Here is a 20,057-nt window from a genome sequence, read left to right as displayed (position 1 = left end):
TGGTGGCTGCCTTTCTACGCTCTCACCACCTTCAAGTCTTTCCTTACCTGGACGATTGGTTAATCAAGGCCAATTCATCTCAGACAGTACTTCTGGCCACCAACCAAACCATTCTGTTTCTACAACTTCTGGGGTTCGAGATCAATCTACCCAAATCTCATCTCATCCCCACTCAGAGACTTCAATTCATTGGAGCGGTGTTGGACACAGTCCTCATGAGAGCATTCCTGCCGTCCAACCGTCTTCACACTCTTCAGTCTCTATGTCAGCAGGTGCTTCCACAATGTTCCATCTCTGCCAAGCAAATGATGATACTCTTGGGTCACATGGCCTCCACAGTTCATGTCACACCCTTCGTACGTCTTCACCTGCGCACTCCTCAATGGACCCTAGCTACCCAGTGGTCCCAAGCGACGGATCCCTGCTCACAACACATATCTGTGACATCGTCTCTTCGTCAATCTCTACAATGGTGGTTGATATCCTCAAATCTCTCCAGAGGTCTTATGTTCCATCTACCTCCTCATCAACTTATCATCACCACCTACGCTTCCCCTTACGCCTGGGGAGCTCATTTGAACGAATTCCAAACTCAAGGTCTTTGGACAGCCCAAGAAATGAAGCATCACATCAATTTCCTGGAACTCAGAGCGATGTTTTATGCCCTCAAGGCCTTCCAACATCTTCTCTTTCCTCAAGTCCTCCTGCTGTGCACAGACAATCAAGTTGCAATGTACTACATCAACAAGCAGGGTGGGACAGGCTCTCGCCTCTTGTGCCAGGAAGCCCAGAAGATTTGGGCTTGGGCCACAGATCACCAACTCTTCCTGAAGGCGATCTACATTCAGGGAGAGCAGAATTCCTTGGCGGACAAACTCAGCAGAATTCTCCAGCCTCACGAGTGGCCTCTCGATCCTTTAACTCTACAGTCTATCTTCGCTCAGTGGGGCACTCCTCAGATAGACCTCTTTGCAGCTCCTCACAATCACCAGCTGCTCCTCTTCTGCTCCAGACTCTACTCTCCTCACCGTCTGACAGCGGATGCATTTCTCCTGGATTGGTCCAATCTGTTCCTGTATGCTTTCCCTCCGCTACCTCTCATGTTACGAACCTTGTTCAAGCTCAAGAGGGAACAGGCCAACATGATTCTCATCGCTCCACGATGGCCCAGGCAACATTGGTTCTCCCTTCTACTTCAACTCAGTTCCAGGGAGCCTATTCTTCTTCCATTGTTTCCTTCTCTGCTTACACAGCATCAGCAGACCCTTCTGCATCCCAACCTACAGTCTCTGCACCTGACAGCTTGGTATCTCTCGGGCTGACTCCGAATGATACTTTGTTGTCTCAGCCCGTTTGTTCTATTTTGGATGCCTCCAGGAAACCTGCAACTCTGCAATGTTATCATCAGAAGTGGACAAGATTTTCTTCCTGGTGTCTTCTTCATCATCATAATCCTACGTCCCTTGCAGTGGAGACTTTGTTGGATTACCTTCTTTCTTTATCTGACTCTGGTCTTAAATCTACTTCCATCAGAGTCCACCTCAGTGCTATTGCTGCTTTTCATGAGCCAGTTCATGGGAAACTCCTTTCAGCTCATCCCTTGGTTTCCAGGTTCATGCGAGGTCTTTTCAATGTGAAACCACCTCTTAAAGCACCCCCTGTAGTCTGGGATCTCAATGTGGTTCTCTCCGCCTTAATGAAGCCTCCGTTTGAACCTTTAGCTACGACTCCTTTCAAGTTTCTCACGTGGAAAGTGGTCTTCCTTATTGCTCTAACCTCTGCCAGGAGGGTCAGTGAGCTACATGCACTGGTTGTGGATCCACCTTTTACAGTCTTTCATCATGACAAGGTGGTTCTGCGTACACATCCAAAGTTTCTCCCTAAGGTTGTCTCTGAATTCCATCTCAGCCAATCCATTGTTCTGCCTGTCTTCTTTCCGAAACCTCACTCTCGTTCTGGAGAACAGGCTCTACATACTTTGGACTGTAAGAGGGCTCTAGTTTACTATTTAGAGCGTACTAAGCCCCACAGATCAGCTCCCCAACTCTTTCTGTCCTTTGATCCGAATAAATTGGGATGTCCTGTTTCTAAACGTACGTTGTGTAATTGGCTTGCAGCGTGCATTTCATTCTGTTATGCTCAGACCGGACTGACACTGGAAGGTTCTGTCACGGCCCATAGAGTTCGAGCTATGGCAGCATCTGTAGCTTTCCTCCGTTCCACACCGATTGAGGAAATCTGCAAGGCTGCTACTTGGTCCTCAGTTCATACTTTTACATCTCATTATTGTCTGGATGCATTCTCCAGACGGGATGGACACTTCGGCCAATCTGTTTTGCAAAATTTGTTTTCCTAATGGCCAACCTTCCCTCCATCCCTCTTTTTGTTAGCTTAGAGGTCACCCATCAGTCAAGAATATGCTGCCTGCTTGTCCTGGGATAAAGCACAGTTACTTACCGTAACAGGTGTTATCCAGGGACAGCAGGCAGATATTCTTGCGTCCCACCCACCTCCCCGGGTTGGCTTCTTAGCTGGCTTATCCTAACTGGGGACCGCGCGCCACTGTCGGGCGGGAAGGCACTCGCGCGTGCGCGGTGCGGTCTACTAGAACTTTCCAAGTTCTTAGAGTGCAATCACTCTAAAATTGTCCGTACCGGGGCTCCGTCGGTGCCGTCACCCATCAGTCAAGAATATCTGCCTGCTGTCCCTGGATGACACCTGTTACGGTAAGTAACTGTGCTTTAACGATATATAATGGTAACTACACAAAGCACACTCTTTTTCACCTCCCCGCACCTGCACAGCATTTCTTCCTCTCTCCTCCACTCCCATGTGCAATATCTCCCTCTCTCTCACTGTCCACCATCTCTCTCTCTCTCTCATTCCCTCCCTTACTGCAAAGGGAGTTGGAGGGGGGGAGAGAGAGGGCTCCAGGGTGCATCTTTCCAACTACTGCCTCATCCAACATTTCTCCCTCTCTTATCCCCTGGACTGTGACCGCTTGGGCTAGGCTTCTGTTTTTTCTTCATGTTTGTGTGGAGTCATATGTGCTGAATCAGTCTAGTTGATTTCTGCTTGGCTATGTAAAGACTGATTGTAAGAGGGACTGCACAGCCCACTTGTACTGATGCCAAAAGTCAGTGTCTCGGTCTCCAAATGCTGGCAGAGGAGTGTAAACCCATCTGTTTCTGTGCTAATCTGGAGGGACCAAAAGAAAGAAAATTAGCAGATAAGAACCTAATTTCTCCTTTTTGATCCCTACATGCAATTGTTCTTACTGCTTTGCTTGACACTGCACTTCTGTTTATAAAGCCCATCTCTTTGGAGTCCAGATCTGTCAATACTGATTTTCTTCTCATCCAGTATATATACAATTGCTATATTGACTTTATTAGCAAGTATTGTGACATGTGACACCTCCTTTTCCATATAGAGCCTTTCATCTTTGTTTCTGAGATTACTATGTTCTCACAAATATTTATTTCCTACCACTATGGGTTTCTAGGTGTTGGCCCTCTGTTTCTATCCCTCAGTACTGATGTTCAATAACTTTTTACCAGATGTTTTCTAACTGGAGGACCCTAATGTCTACTGTAGTTTATTTCTTAATTTTAGCCTCCTTCTGAAGAGATCAAGACTGGTGAAGATGATGAGGAAGACAATGATGCTTTGTTAAAGGAGAACAGTGAAAGTAAGAGAATATTGACTTGTTCAAGAGTGTATGTTTTAGGTATTTTTGAAGTTATATGTTTTTGCTGGTGATCCTTATCCAGCAGTCTATTGAAGACTCATTGGAGTGTGTCTGATGTCCTGTGTGGTAGAGAATGACATGGGGACAAATTTTCCCCTGTCTCCGTGGGAACTCATTTTCCCGTCCCGACCCTACGAGTTCTTTTCCTGCCCCATTCCCCATTCTGTCCTTATCTGTACAAGCCTCAAACACTTTAAAATCATAAGTATTCAAGCCTTGTGCAGTTAAGGCATAGATTATAGGAATGGGGCAAGCACAGATACAGCAACAAAACTTGCAGAGATGGGACAGGGGAAAATTTGTCCCCATGTCATTCTCTACTGTGTGGCAACATTTTTCCTGTACAAGTGCAGCTCTTAATTTGTTGTTACTAGCTTACTTTTCTAATAATTGAACTATTGCTGAAGCTAGGAATAGAGCTGTATGGATGAACTTTTCAAAATCATGTATCAAAACAGTTATATGAGCTTTTTGTATGTTCCATTTTCATTTTGTCTTAAAAGCACCTAAGAAGGTTATCAGATGGGATCCCCCTTCCTTTTGTATTTCCCCTATAAGGTTCTATTTCCTATGTACTTCTTTACTTTAATCCTATCGTTCCAGTGGATCCTGTATGTTTTAATGCATGCATGTTACCCTATTTTACTATTTTTATTATGTACAAACCACTTAGAAGACAGATAGGCGGTATATCAAATTTTTATTAAACTAGAAGGAATAAGTTTTTCTAAAATTCTGTGTATATTAGCAGTGTTGGGCATACTTTTTATTATTTTAATTTCATCTTTAAACACATTTGGGGCTCTTGCTGGGGTAAGAAGGGGCCTTGATACACCCTAGAGAAGAGTAATAGAAAGTGGTGTACAATTGAACACTACCTGTAGTTTTGTTGCTATGTCATACTTGATGCATAAATTCTAGCATTTTCATTTGTTCTTTTATCCTTGTTTGTGACTTTTTAACAGTCAAGAAAATGCATAATAAGAGCAAGAAGAGAGTAGGATGGTACTAACAGCTGCAGCTGAGAGCCCCACTCCCTTATCCTAATACACACCACCACATAACTTCTACAGCTTCTTAGCTTCCCTATCTCTTCATCTCCCAGCCACTGTAGCTCGCATCCATTTCTGCCTATTCTGACATCAGTAAAGGCTCAAACTGACTGTGATATTGGTGTTGTCAGCCTGAGAGCTACATTCAGCAGGCCACTAATATGGATATTTGGGGGAAAAAAACAGGTAAGCTGGATAAAATTTTTTAGGCTACAGTGAACTGTTTGGCAATAGCAAACAAACAAATAAACCCTACACACTCTGTATACAGAGTAGCTAAAAAAGCACATACTGTACACTAACATTGTTTAAAATTGTAAAAACAAAGTTTTTTAAACACACCTCTTTATGCAGTTGTAGTGACTTTTCTTGCTGTTTCTACATGCATTTTTAAAATTTGTCCATTTTTTTTGCTTTTAACTTCTATACCTTGGTCAGAGAGACAATTTGTTCACACTTCTCCAGATAAATACCTTGGGCACAGAGTTTTCTTTCTTTTAGATGTTCCTTTCCTCTCTCCCATGGCTATTGCATGTCTGTATCTCATTTATGTGTGTGCCATCAGGACATGAGCAAAGCTGCTTCTCCCTAACTTCATGATTCCTTTTAGATAACAAACACATAGGAGTTTGTATTTTCATGGTGAAACTGTGATGTTAGACTCCTGTCACAGCCTAAAGATGGAAATGGGCATTTCTCCCAGCTGAAGAAAGATCTTTGGCCAGTGGCCTACAATTGCACCATCTCTCACTTCTCAGGGATCTGTTCTGCTCCTTGCTACAAACAATGATGGCTTTGATGTGGGATGCTGGTTTACCAGCACGGTTTGATTATTTTTAAAAAATGAACATTTTACCAAATCAAACATTGGCGGTCCAGAAATGAACATTTTACTTTTAACTTGCCTCAAGACTTATCTGGGTGAGACAAGTAATCAAATAATAGTAAAGTTAAAAACTTAAGCCAGTTGTGTATTTACTGAGCTATTCAGACCTGTGAAAATAATTAAACACAAAAGAGACTATAGTGACAGTATTCTGCTTATTTGATACAAACAAGGTTTTAACTTCTGTCACGTCGGTGAAAAAGCATCATGCTATTCTACAGCTGTATTCGAAGGTAAATAGAAACCAGATTCCTGTGATAGGACACAGCAAGCAGATGCAAGAAGTAAGGACAAAGAACCAATAGCCTATTTTTGAAAACATACTGGACAGGGAAAGGAGTCCTTTTCAAGAAAGGGTCTTAGTTCTTTCGGATTTTTCTGTAAAATAATAAGAAACATGGATGGTATTCAAAGTCTCAACAAACCTGATAAAAATATAATTAGGCAAAGTTTAATATATTTTATTGTAAACTGCTTCGAATTGAAGTTGTTGAGAGAAGGTGGTCTATTAATGTGTGCTACAGCTGCAGTTCAAATATATACATGTATGTGTCTTCATTATTCATATGTGAAAGCACATCTTCACCTTAATGGATGGCATTTCTGTCCCTTTCTTAAGCAGTTTTTTGTTTCCCTTTATCAAGGCCCAGATGTACGGCACCAAAAACCTGTGACTGGGGAGCAGATTGAATCATTTGCAAATAAATTGGGGGAGCACTGGAAAATTCTAGCCCCTTATTTGGAGATGAAGGACTTCGACATTCGAGAGATTGAGTCAGACAGCGAAGATGTACATATGAGGGCCAAACTGCTGCTCGTTGCCTGGCAGGACCGGGAGGGGCCAAATGCAACCCCAGACAACCTTATTGTTGCCTTGAATAATGCTCGATTAAGTGATCTTGCAGAAAGCTTGACAAATGACACAGAAAATAATAGTTAATATCCTTCTGATAGAAATTTATTTAAAAATAATTTTATAAATTGACAAGATTTTTTAGGTGGTAGTTCATATACCAGATATGGTTTGAGAAGGGAGCTACAAAAATAAACTTTTTTGTATGTAATGTTTTTGTAGTTGTTTTCCTTCAGGAAGATGGACATGTTCCTCTATATGATAAAATATTTTATCAAGATGTGAATGTTTCAGAAAGCAATATTATTTAGCTTTAATTGGAGTGATTTATTAGTTTAGAGAGAAATCTGACAGTGTAATTTACAAGTGTTGGGTTTTGCCTTGGCTGTTTTACCCCTTTTCATCCTTAACCCTTTAGGTTTCCATCACTTGATACTTGTTTTTCATATCCTACAATTCCTCAATCCTCTCCTACCTCCAAGGAAGGCATAGCAGTTCTGTTCACAAAATCCTATGGGAGACATGAGTGATAATTTGGGGGAGTCCTTTCTCTCTGTTCCCTAATGACAAGAAGGTAGACTCAAGTATAAATCTAGAAGGCTCTCAGATTGAAGAAGCCACAGCTTGCTAATCATATCTGATGGTCATATCCACTATTGAGAGCCAAAAATTCAAGGATCAATTCTTTGGGTTCCCTCTCACCCACCCTCATTCCTACTGACATAGCCTGAATTCAGTTAGAAGAAAAATATTACAGAATATTACACTTTCTGCATCTTTCCTTATCAATTCCTTTATGAGCCAATATATGCAAGATATAGTGAGTTCAAAAATCTTCTTCTTCGGGCCATATCTGCCAAGTGCAGATCACTGATTAGCAAGGGGATGGGAGGAAGGAATGTAGAAAGCATATGATCCGATTGATCTTTCAATGCTTTGGAGATGGCATTATGAGCTTCAGTATATATAGTGAGTGGTAAGAGGACTGAATTATCAAATATTGTAGAGATAGTAGGTCAAAAAATAACTGAAATGTTAATACTATAAAGAGCTCCTAAATAAACAGGAGATTATTTTGAATAAATAATGTAAGAAGATTTTATACTTTATCACATACACTCAGAAAAGTGGAATTCGGCCAGAAACCGAAGCTCCTATAGCCAAACCACCGCCACCATCACTGTATGGAAATGTTAAGAAAGTGCTAATGTGCTATTTCAGTGATAAAAAAAATCTAACAATGGCAAACAAAGGAGAAGAAAAAACTCTTCCACTTATCAGAGTTTTTTCTTCTCCTTTGTTTGCCATTGTTAGATTTTTTTTATCACTGAAATAGCACATTAGCATTTTCTTAACATTTCCATACACAGTGATGGTGGCGGTGGTTTGGCTATAGGAGCTTCGGTTTCTGGCTGAATTCCACTTTTCTGAGTGTATGTGATAAAGTATAAAATCTTCTTACATTATTTATTCAAAATAATCTCCTGTTTATTTAGGAGCTCTTTATAATATTAACATTATGAGCTCCAGTAGCCATAGCAAACTGATGGCTGCAAGCTTCAGATATCCTTTACAATGTGCAGAAAAATCTCATCAATATCCCATGCTATAGAGAGAATATCTTTGGAAAATGAGCATTTATGACCCATCTTCCTCTTTCTGGAGGTTTGTAAATGTGGAGGTATCGGTATCCTCTACCCTTCTGTTTCAACAAACACAACAGGACCGTCCTCATCCAACCAGACCAGACATGTGAATATACACTTACCTGCCAGAAGATGGATACTTAGAACAGCTGACTCAAAGCCCTGAGAAGTCTACTACCTGCCAGTATATCACAGGAGTCTGTAGTAAAAAATATCAATAATAAATATTCATGAGATTGATTTGCATATACTGTCTCCTTGGTATGCAAATCTATTTCATGCATTTATTTTGTAGATATCCTGAAAACCTGGCTGGCTGGTTTGGGAATCACTTCTCTACCAGATAGGTGAGCTAGCCTATTGCAGTCTGGACCCAGACTGGTAAATCTTGAGAAAGGAACCACTACTTCCTTTCTTTGGGAGCAGGTCCTTAAGAAATAATGATGATGATGAACTTCTTGGGATAAAATCAAAGCAGTTTACATCAAATTAAAATAATTTTAGATTATAATAGAAACCAGAGAAGAGGGAAAAGAGATTTGAAAAGTGAAGGTTAACTGAGACAGAAAGAGAGCCAGATCTAATAGGCAGAAATTGAAAAGTACAAACTGGATAAAAATGGAAAAATGTCAATGGTAATAGACCATATAGCCATCTTTGGCTTCTGCCATCTAAGCTATCTCTTGAGAAAAGTCAAATTAAAAAAAAAATTTCTTTAAGGTTTTCTTCGCTTCTTAAGATTTAGGGTCCTGATGTGGAAATAGCGAAGGGGCATTCTATAAAATTGGTGCAAGGATTCTCAAAACTAAAATCTGCATTTAGTGTTGAAACGGTTTTTATTGAAAGATCACAAGTTAAAAATATACATAAATGACAACACTAACAATCCCCCCAACCCATCCCCCCGGACCCACATGACCATCATAACCAAAGCAAACTGGGAATCTGTACTCACTAGAAGAATAGGCCCAAGAACCAACCCCTCCCATCCCCCAATACTACCCTGCTTCCCCTTCCACAATGACAGCTCACCCCCCCAACCTCCCATCCTTCAAACACCCAAAAAGAACTCCCATCCTACAGACCACCCCTCGGAACTGGGAAAAGAACCAACCACCCCCCTATCCCAGCACTCACTATCCCTCTGTACCACCAAGTCACCACAAACTCCTCCCCCAACCCCAAAACATCCCTGCCCTCTTCACACCTCTCTCAAATCATTCACAAAATCTGCATTTAATGTACTCGCTAAACCGGTTCCAGACAATTTAGCATGCATGTATTTTAGTGGCTGATTATTAAAACAGCTTGCTGTGGTCTTTTCCGAATTTTTTGGCAGTCTCCAATACTGCCATGCAAATGTAATACAATAAGATCATTACTATTAAAATGAGCACTCTGAGTGATTTTCTATAACCGCCGAGTGATTTTCTAACCTCATTGTGCCACATTTGCGGCCAAAATTTGCCGACAAGTCTGAGCTGTCGTTGCCTTACTTTTTGATAAGTGCCTCTCCCTCACTCCCGCCACTGAAGTCGTCAAGGAGAAACATGATGGCAGATAAAGGCCAAATGGCCCATCCAGTCTGCCCAGGAACAGAACCTTGAGGCATACCACTGGTAACATCCCTTGCCTCAGAACGAAATTCATTGATCACTACCCTCTGTCACCTTCCACTTAACCAGTTTTTGATCCAGCCCACACGCAGTAACCATTATCTCTTCCTCTCTCTAAAAGATCCCCGTGCCTATCCCAGGCTTTCTTGAATTCAGACACAGTTTCTGTCTCCACCACCTCTTCCGGGAGACTGTTCCATGCATCTACCACCCTTTCTGTAAAAAAAGTATTTCCTTAGACTCCAGAGCCTATCACCTCTTAACTTCATCCTATGCCCTCTCATTCCAGAGTTTCCTTTTAAATGAAAGAGACTTGACTCGTGTGCATTTACATCACGTAGGTATTTAAACGTTTCTGTCATAACTTCCCTCTCCCGCCTTTCCTCCAAAGTATACAGATTGAGATCTTTGTCTGTCCCCATGCACCTTATGATGAAGACCACACACCATTTTAGTAGCCTTCCTCTGGACCGACTCCATCATTTTTATATCTTTTTGAAGGTACAGCCTCCAGAATTGTACAAAATATTCTAAATGAGATCTCACCAAAATCTTATACAGAGGCATCAATACCTCCTTTATCTTACTGGCCATACCTCCCCCTATGCACCCTAGCATCCTTCTAGCTTTCGCCGTCACCTTTTCAACCTCTTTGGTCACCTTAAGATCATTATATACAATCACACCCAATCCCTGCTCTTCTGTTGTGCACACAAGTTCTTCATCCCCTAAACTGTACCATTCCCTAGGGTTTTTTGCAGCCCAAATGCATGACCTTGCATTTCTTAGCATTAAATTTTAGCTGCCAAATTTCAGACCATTCTTCAAGCTTCACCAGGTCGTTCTTCATGTTATTCACACCATTTGGCATATCTACTCTATTGCAAATTTTGGTATCATCCGCAAAGAGGCAAATCTTACCCGACAATCCTGCAGCAATATCATTTATAAAAATGTTAAAAAGAACAATCCCAGGAACAGAACCTTGAGGCATACCACTGGTAACATCCCTTGCCTCAGAACGAAATTCATTGATCACTACCCTCTGTCACCATCCACTTAATCAGTTTTTGATCCAGCCCGTCACTTTTGGACACATCCCGAGGGCACTCAGTTTATTTATTAGACGTCTATGTGGAACATTGTCAAAAGCTTTGCTAAAATCTAAATACACCACATCTAGTGCACACCCTCTACCCAATTCCCTAATCACCCACTCAAAGAAATTGGTCAGATTTGTCTGACAAGACATACCTCTAGTGAATCCATGTTGCCTCAGGTCCTGTAATGCACAGGATTCCAGAAACTTCACCGTTCTCTGTTTTAAAAGTGTTGCCATTAATTTGTTTACCATAGAAGTCAGACTTACTGGCCTGTAATTCCCTACTGCTTCCTTACTTTCATTTTTGTGGAGAGGGACCACATCCACCCTTCTCCAGTCCTCCGGTACCATTCCCAACTCTAGAGACTCATTGAAAAGGTCAGTCAGCGGAGCTACCAGAACTTCCCTAAGTTCCTTCAGCACCCTCGGATGTACACCATCCGGTCCCATCACTTTGTCTGCTTTTATTTTAGCTAGCTCGTCACAAGCACAACTCTCTGAAAATCGATCAGGGTCTACCACTCCTCCATTCCTATTCATGTTTGTCTTTTGCAGTCCTGCTTCTGGTGCTTCAGCCATGAACACAGAACAGAAATATTTGTTAAACATTTCAGCTTTTTCTTTAATCAGCTTCTACATATTTCTCCCCTTCACCTTTGAGTCTCACAATGCCACTTTTGTACTTCTCCCTACCACTAATATATATAAAAAAAATATCTTGTCTCCCCGTTTTATCGTGTCAGCTATTTTTTCTTCTAAACTAAACTAAACCTTAAGTTTATATACCGCATCCTCTCCATAATTCTGGAGCTTGGCACGGTTTACAAGAGCTTAACTTTCCAGATATTTTTGCCTGTCTTCCTCTTTCTCTGATCTTTTTTAGTTTATGAAAGATAACCTCTTATGAACCAAAGCGGCCTTCTTTTCCTCATACTTTTACTTACTTGCCTCATAAAAGGGTTTGTCACTCTTACAATTACACCTTTCAGTTTTGCCCACTGCATTGCCTCATAAAAGGGTTTGTCACTCTCACAATTACACCTTTCAGTTTTGCCCACTGCATTTCCACTCCTTCCAGACGTTACCATCCAGACAACAATTCCTTGACATAAACCCCCATCTGTAATGCCCACTCTCTCCTGCTGCACCCCTGACACCCATCCCCCGGCAGTGGGAGAGATACCCACTCCCTCTCGCCGCCAAGCAACACCCCCTGTGCTTCCAACGACCCCTCACCCTTTTTTGTGGTGGCTGGCTGGAGGGAGCCCTCCTGGCCAGTAGGCGTGCCTCTTGAAAATTGCGAGCCTTCCCCTTCCTGGGGCATCCTGGGATGCACCAGGGAGAGGCCTAAGGCTGAGCTATACAGGTCTGTGAAATTCAGGGGCTATTCAAGGGTCTTAAATGACCTGTGCCAATAAGAGCCTTAGGCCCCTCCCCGGTGCATCCATAAAGAGGCCTAATGCTCTGGCCCAGAGCCCCTAGGAGAGGCCTAGGCCCATAGGAGGGCGTTAACCTGGGCCAAGAGGGGGAAGGCCCACTGTTTTGAAGAGGCGAACCTGCTAGCCGGAAGGAGTCGGCATCCCTCTGGCCAGCCATCGTACATATAGTGAGGGGCAGAGGGGTCGTCAAAGGCAAGGGGAGTGTTTGGGAGGCATTACTTGACAGTGGGAGGGAGTGGGCATTTGCCATGTGTATGGGGTTACTTGATTGCGGCAGGAGGGAGTGGGCGTCACTCCCGTCGATTGTCAATTTGTTGTTTTTGTTTGTTTATTTTTGCATTTATTCTGCGCATGTGCCCATTGCTATCACCAGCGATGGGCACATGCAAATTTAGCAAATCTTCGCTAATCTCCGCCAACCTCATTTGCATGCGAGGTTTTTGGAGAATGGCTTGCCTTTTTGAAATTGCTACAATAACAGCAGTCCATCTGTTTTAACAATCTAGCTCTGAGTGCCTAGCGCACTGATTCCCAAACCTGGTGTTGGAGGCACCCCAACCAGTGAAGTTTTCAGAATATCCACAATAAATATCCATGAGAAATATTTGTGTGCACTGTCTCCACTATATTCATTGTGGCTATCCTAAAACCCTGACTGGCTAGGGTGCCTCCAGGACCAGGTTTTGGAACCACTGACCTAGCAGTGTCAGGTCTAGCTGTGATCAGAGGTGGGAGAGACTATGATGAGATTTTGATCTTGCAATTGTAGAGCTCTACCAAAACATACAAGATAAGAAGATCAAAGAAATAGCATAGGAAGCTTTTATAAAAACTCAGACAAAATTAAAAATTTAAACTTCACCCAATAACTGACCAAAAGCCAGTGTGCATTTTTAAGCAGTGGTATGACAGTGTCAAATTTGTAAACAAATTAAATAAATTTGACCACTGTGTTTTATCCTAATTGTAGATGGCAAATGGTCATCAGAGGTAAACAATTATAAAGTGAATTGCAATACTCTAGCTTGCTAATTACAAAAGTAAGGGCTGACTTTTCTTAAAATGCAGATGACTCAGGATGTAACATTAAAGTAGCAAGACCACTACAGCAAAACTTTGTGAAGAAAATTATAATTTGGTGTCAAAGATAGATGCTTTTGTTACTAGATTTAAAATATTGTAATGCTTTATATTTTGGATTCCCAAAATATCAGTTCAAAAGATTATTTATGTGCAAAATTAGTTATCTGTATGTTACATGATCAGAAGTTGTTGGGGTTTTTTTTTTAATTATGCATACGAAAGATCAGCAGATTTTGTGTTGTAAGTAAAAATTTTTATTAAAGAAATAGGAGATCTTAAGGGGGGCACTAGTGAGCATTAAGAGAACAAGATAGATTCTGCAGCTCCCAATCTGTTAATCTAAAATCCTTTATTTATTTGAACAAACAGCTCTAATACCCTGAGAAAATGAAGAATTTAATAATTCCTCATGTTGTCCAAAACCATAGCTGAATCTAAACCACAACCAGCTTCAAAATGATCAAAAACATAAGCAACACTCCATCTAAAATGGCAGCTAGCAAAGAGAATGAAATCATGCTTTAAACGATAATGGATGAGATCTCTCTCAAAGAAATACTTCAAGATAAAAACACTGTACATTAATGAAACTAAAAAAATAACTCTGACATGAGAAATCTGTTTTCTCGAGGTGAGGAGTGGTCTAGTGGTACTGCTGCTGCCTTAGCACCCTGAGGTTGTGGGATCGAATTACAGCACTGCCCCTTGGACAAATCAGTCAATCCTCCATTGCCCTGGGTACAAAATAAGTACCTGTATATATGTAAACCGTTTTGAATGTGTAACCACAAAAAGGTAGTGTACAATCCCCTTTCCCAAACCTAAATTGACAATTTGAAACTAAATGCAACAGTAATGCAGAAGAGATTTCCTCCTTACAACACAAAAATAAATATTCTCTTTTTGAAAAGATTTGGAAGACCTAAATAATAGGTCTAGAAGAAATAACATTCACATCCTCAGGATGAAAGAAGGTTTGGAGGGATCAGATACCATAGCCTTCCTCGAGTATTTACTGCTTAAACTACTAGATATTAACTTCAATAAACTACTTGAGAGAGCGCACACTGTGTTCCTTATTCCTACCGTCGGAAACAATAATTCCCCAAACTCTTAATCCTCAAAGTTTTATATCTCCAAGCACTCCTCCAAAATCAAGGATCAAAACATCATTAATATGATGGCATGAAGATCAAGATATTCCCAGATTTAAATAAAACCATGGTCCAGAAGAGAGAAGTTTTAACCTTTCATGATCATTGGGGCCCAGTACAGCCTGCTATATCCAGCATTGATATGCATCACAGTACAACACCACATGCTCATTCAAGGAGCCAGAAGCCCTGCAAAAATCCTGGATTTGCTTTGAAACACAACTATTTCATGCAGCAGTTTTATATTCATGATTGCTCAGTAAATTTGTTTCATAATTATATTGGTAAACCAATGTTAATTTTAAGTAAATTTCTTGTGAAATAATTTATTTGCTCCTTATATATATATTAATCTTTTTTTGTAATCCGTTATTAAGCATTACACAACTGCATTAATTTATTTCTAGTCATGCCTTTTCATAATTTGTTTTACTCAATCATATAGGAAAAGCCTTTTTCCTCAATTTTACTTGCTCATTGCACAATGTTTGATATGTGTTAGCTGTGGCTTCTTCCCACATCCTCAAAATTTAATTATTACTTTAGTTCACTCATATTAATTTTGGATTTGTTTGACATAACCAGTATGCGCTTTACTTGGATCTTTTAGGTTGTTAACTCTGTTGGTATGCGCCGATTTCTTCCCTAACAGTACACCTTTATGTGCTGATTCATGATAAATACAGTTCTAATTTACCACTGAAGTAGGGTAACCAATTTTTTTTCCTTCTTTGCAACCAATTTGGTTACATACTGCTGGTACCAAATTTTTATATTTTGGGGGTTTGGTACCTGTTAGCATGGTTTATTCTCTATTCTACCCAAATGTTTATTTGCCTTTGTATAGCAGCACATCTATTTTCTCAAATATCTACTAATACAGCATTTTTTTTCTTCTCAAACACCCAACCTATCAATATTGTTCCAATAAACAGCACTTATCATATCTGTTCTTCCTTCAACTATGTATGTAATCTCTGGGCACTGATATTGCTTTAATTCAAGAAACCCATCTGCTAGTATCAGATAATAAATGCTTAAATGATGAGAATTACACCCTAACACAGGGGTGTCAAACTGAATCACATAAGTGGCCAAAATCTAAAACAGATTAAGTCGCAGGACAATTTTTTTACTAAAATACTTAGGGGATCCTTTTATTAAGGTACACTAACCGATTTTAGCACCTTAATAAAAGGGCCCCTTAGTCTTAGTAGAAGTATATAGGGCTACAACCTCTACAATCCCACGCCGGCTCTGTGATGTAAACAAAATAATAAAAAATAGTTTTCCTCTCTTTAGGTCCTAGTTTACGCTTGCTGCTAATACCAGCTCTGGCAGGATACACATTTCAAATCTGACTTTGTAATCACAAAACAAAAAATAAAATTATTTTTTCTACCTTTTGTTTTCTGGTCATTATTCAACTCATATTGGTCCCAGACTCTGGTTGTCTTCTGATAACTCGCTTGCCAGGGTCTCCTGCCCATTTGTCATTTTCTTCTTTCTCCTTGCTAATCATCCATCTTCCATGTCCTCCTGTTTCCCTTCCCTTCCTCGGAGGTCTGGCATATTTCTTTTTTTTTGTCTCCATCCCCGCAGCCGCAATGATGGACCCCACTATCCCCAGATCCACCATCTCTCCTTTTCTCAACTACCGTTTCATCCAGCATCTCTTCCTCTTTCCCCATCACCCCAGGGTCCATAATCTCTCCCTTTTTCTTCCCAACTACCCTCCTATCCAGTATCTCTATCCCCCCTCTCCACACCATCCCTTGTGTCCAACATCTCTCCTTTTCTGTTCGTTCCCTCCCTCCATCCCATTGTCCACCATCTCTCTCCCTCTCCTCTGTTTCTAGACCCATTATTTCTTCCCTGCCCCCCTCAGCCTGGTATATGGACATCTGTTTGGACCCCTCCATGTACTTCTACACCAGGGCCCACCGCCGCTACCTCCCGAAGGCCTGCATGTTTTCCCCCTTCTTTACACCAGGGCCCGCCTTCTTTCTAGCGTCCTCCAGCTTCCCGGTCTCGCCTTCATAGCAGCCTGCAGAGGATTGCCGGTGCTGCAGCAAACCTAGCAGGCTACTATCGGCCTCCGCAGCACGTTCTCTCTGCTGCGGTCCTGCCCCTCTGACGTACGGGACCGCAGCAGAGGGAATGTGCTGCGGAGGCTGACGGCAGCCTGCTAGGTTCGTTACAGCCAACCGGCGATCCTCTGCAGGCTGCTTTGAAGGTGAGACCAGGAAAGAACAAAGGGCAAAATCTCGGGCAAAATCTAATTATCCTGCGGGCCAAATTTGGCCCACAGGCCTGAGTTTGACACCCCTGCCCTAACAGCTTATTCTGCTTCTTCACAAAAAAAGAGAGTTGTCATTTTGCTTCACAGGTCTCTTAGCCACAGTTACAAAACAAACTTCTGATAATTGTAGCAGATGGATTAATGTAGAACTATTACTAAATAATCCTCTTAACATATATTCACCTTATATAGAAGATCCAGAGTTATTTTCACACCATAACATGAGAACTAGCCTCTGCAGGTACTATCCCCACAATATTTATTTATTTATTCAATTTTCTATACCGTTCTCCCAGGAGAGCTCGGAATGGTTTTATATGAATTTATTCAGGTACTCAAGCATTTTTCCCTGTCTGTCCTGATGGTCTCACAATCTAATGTGCCTAGGGCAATGAGTAGGGGGATGTCATTCAGAAGCAAGACCTCACTTTGGACAGAAAATCCATCTCTCCCTTTTGCCAAACTAAAGCAGGTTTAAATATATCCTCACTAAAAAAAAAAAAAAAGCTCCTTAGGACTCTTAAATCCATGACATCTATTCAGTCCAACAGAATGCAATTATACCTTCTCTCCCCCATACTTGAGCTATTCAAGAATTACTTTCTAATCTCTAAAAACCTTAATGCCACATGTAATGCATATGGACATACATGGCCAAACTATTTCAGATAATTCAGCTATATCCCTAACCCTTTCAGGCATATCAACATCTGTCTAATGCTCCTTGGAGATTAACCCAACTCTTCAAGATAAAAATTTGCTGCTTTCATTCAACAAAGTTCACAGAAATATTTCACAAAATATCCAATTTTAGAATATCCCATGAATATTTGGTGGGATGCAATTAAAACCAAACGTAGAGGTACTATATAATAAACCATACTTCAGGCTTAAACAAGAAACAACAACAAAAAAACAACCACCAATAACAAAATTAGATTCGGACATTAAAACAGCTAGAAAATGAATATTTAAATAACTGATCCCAAAACATTTTTAAAATTACAAACTCTGAAATATGCCTTGCTGTCTCAAGAAACGTTATCTATTTCTGTGCAAAAATTGAAATACTACACAAAGTAATCAAGCCATCTCCTAGTTCAATACTTAAAATAAAAAAGAAATAACTCTAAAATTTCCCTCATACTAGATTCACAGACTCACAAATATACAGATGAATCAAACATAGCACAACAGTTTACAAATTACTATCAACATTTATTTAGCTCAAAAATCACATTCTCTGAATGCCTTTTGAAAGAATTTTCTTCATATGCTTCTTACCCCAAAGTCACTGCCTCATAATATAAAACTAGGAAAATAAATTGCAACTAATCAGATCTTAAATGCAATTAAATCACTATAAAAAAGCAAAGCTCCTGGCAATGATGGCTTTAATATTGAATTCTATTTGGCCTTTTATGATATTCTCACTCCTAAACTACACTAGCTCTACAGAAATGTACTGTTTTTTTGTTCTTATTTTTATTTATGCATTTTAAACCAAATTTACAAGATTCCTCTTGTGACAGGAAATCGGAGAATTCATATATACAATAATCAAAGGTAAAACAAAAATCACATGTTAGAAAAAAAAGAAAGAAAAAACTCATTTTCATTTAGTCAGATATCTTTTGAAACTCCTCCTTAGACCACCAAAACACCCCATGAGAAACAAGTATATTTATGAGACAAAGAGATCTCTATTAACTAATACCACTAAAGAATAGGCTTAACGTGTTACCGGCCAAATTCTCTTACAGCCCTTATCCTTTAATTATAATTAAACATTTTTTGTGTCCAAAAAGTATTGAAGCTGATCTGGAGCAAAAAATACATATTTAGTTCCAGCGTATCTCAGGAGACATTTAAAGGGGTAACTTAATAAAAAAGTAGCTCCCATTTTTAATACTTCATCCCGCATAGCTAAAAACATCTTTCTATGATCCTGAGTGGATTTTGTTACATCGGGATAAATCCAAATTCTTTGTCCCAAAAATAAATTTTGTGAAGATCGAAAGTAAGCTTTCATTATGACATTCAAATCTTGTTCAAAAACAAGTGAGATCAGTGTTCCATGAAATTCAATTTCTTCCTAGGAGCTCTCTAGTATACCAGTTATATTGTTCAGGTCAATTGGTTGCAAATTGTCAGGTTGATTGCCAGATGATGATTTTTCTAAATTTCTAGGCGTTTGGAGAGGGATATTGTAAAGGTTAGGAAGAAATATGGGCACTCGGGTGATTTAACGCTTAGGAGTTGATGGAATATCAAATAACTCTCAATTCCCTTCTGCATCAGCGAGCACATAAATCTATAGCTTATTATAAATTTCAACTATATAAACAAGGGAATAAAGGGGGAAAACTATTAACCTGTTTGGTTTCATCTAGAATGGGCCCTAATAGGGTTAGAGCCTTGATAAATGAACAAGGGAAGCGGGTTATAACTGATCCGGAGATAGGAGATATTTTTTTCCATTATTACAAGTCTCTTTATGGCCCTCCGTTAGAAAGGGGATTATTAGCAAGTTCATATTTGGATCGGATAAAATTGCCCTGTATTTCTGAGAGTGATAGGGAGCGTCTGAATGAGCCAATTACTCCGGAAGAAGTGTACTGGGCAATTGGGAATAGTCCTCTGCTGAAGGCGCCAGGTGAGGATGGCATGCGAGTAGAGTTTTATAAACTTCTAAAAGAAGAGATTATCAATCCACTTGCTATGATGTTTAACATCATGGTTGGTGCAGAGGCTTTGTCTGATGGTATGATTATCCCAGGACAAGCAGGTAGCATATTCTTGACTGATGGGTGACGGCACCGACGGAGCCCCAGTACAGACAATTTTAGAGTGATTGCACTCTAAGAACTTAGAAAGTTCTAGTTAGGCCGCACCGCGCGAGTGTCTTCCCGCCCGACGAAGGCGCGCGGTCCCCAGTTTCCGCGGAGCTAAGAAGACGCGTGTTTACATCGGCTGTTGGAAAATTTTTTCTCGCCTTCCCGCTCGCGCGTTTTTTCTTGTCGTGAAGTGTTCACGTTCTTGTTTTCTTTCTTTTCTTAAAAAAAAAAAATATATATATATAATTTTTTCCGATTTTTTTCCGGTCGGCCCCAGCGGGGCCTGTTGGCACCATCGAAGCCTCGGGCTTCGATTTTGCTATGGCCGTTTTTCCC

The 20,057-nt window shown here is 40.5% G+C and overlaps 1 protein-coding gene across 3 annotated transcripts in view; it reads left to right on the top strand.

The window, feature by feature from the left end:
• Positions 1 to 20,057, top strand: part of THOC1 (THO complex 1) — a 245,576-nt gene that overhangs the window by 195,232 nt on the left and 30,287 nt on the right. For 2 of the 3 annotated variants that reach the window (XM_033933935.1, XM_033933934.1), the window contains 2 exons: positions 3,616 to 3,691; positions 6,334 to 6,753. In XM_033933935.1, coding sequence (XP_033789826.1) covers positions 3,616 to 3,691; positions 6,334 to 6,629 — 372 coding nt within the window. In that variant the 3' untranslated portion in view covers positions 6,630 to 6,753. Of the gene's footprint in view, positions 1 to 3,615; positions 3,692 to 6,333; positions 6,754 to 20,057 lie in introns of those variants that run through there. The other variant, XM_033933936.1, reaches the window with a different exon arrangement.

Source organism: Geotrypetes seraphini, chromosome 2 (assembly GCF_902459505.1).
Source record: "Geotrypetes seraphini chromosome 2, aGeoSer1.1, whole genome shotgun sequence".
Taxonomy (NCBI): Eukaryota; Metazoa; Chordata; class Amphibia; order Gymnophiona; family Dermophiidae; genus Geotrypetes; species Geotrypetes seraphini.
This window is presented reverse-complemented; position numbering and strand designations above follow the sequence as displayed.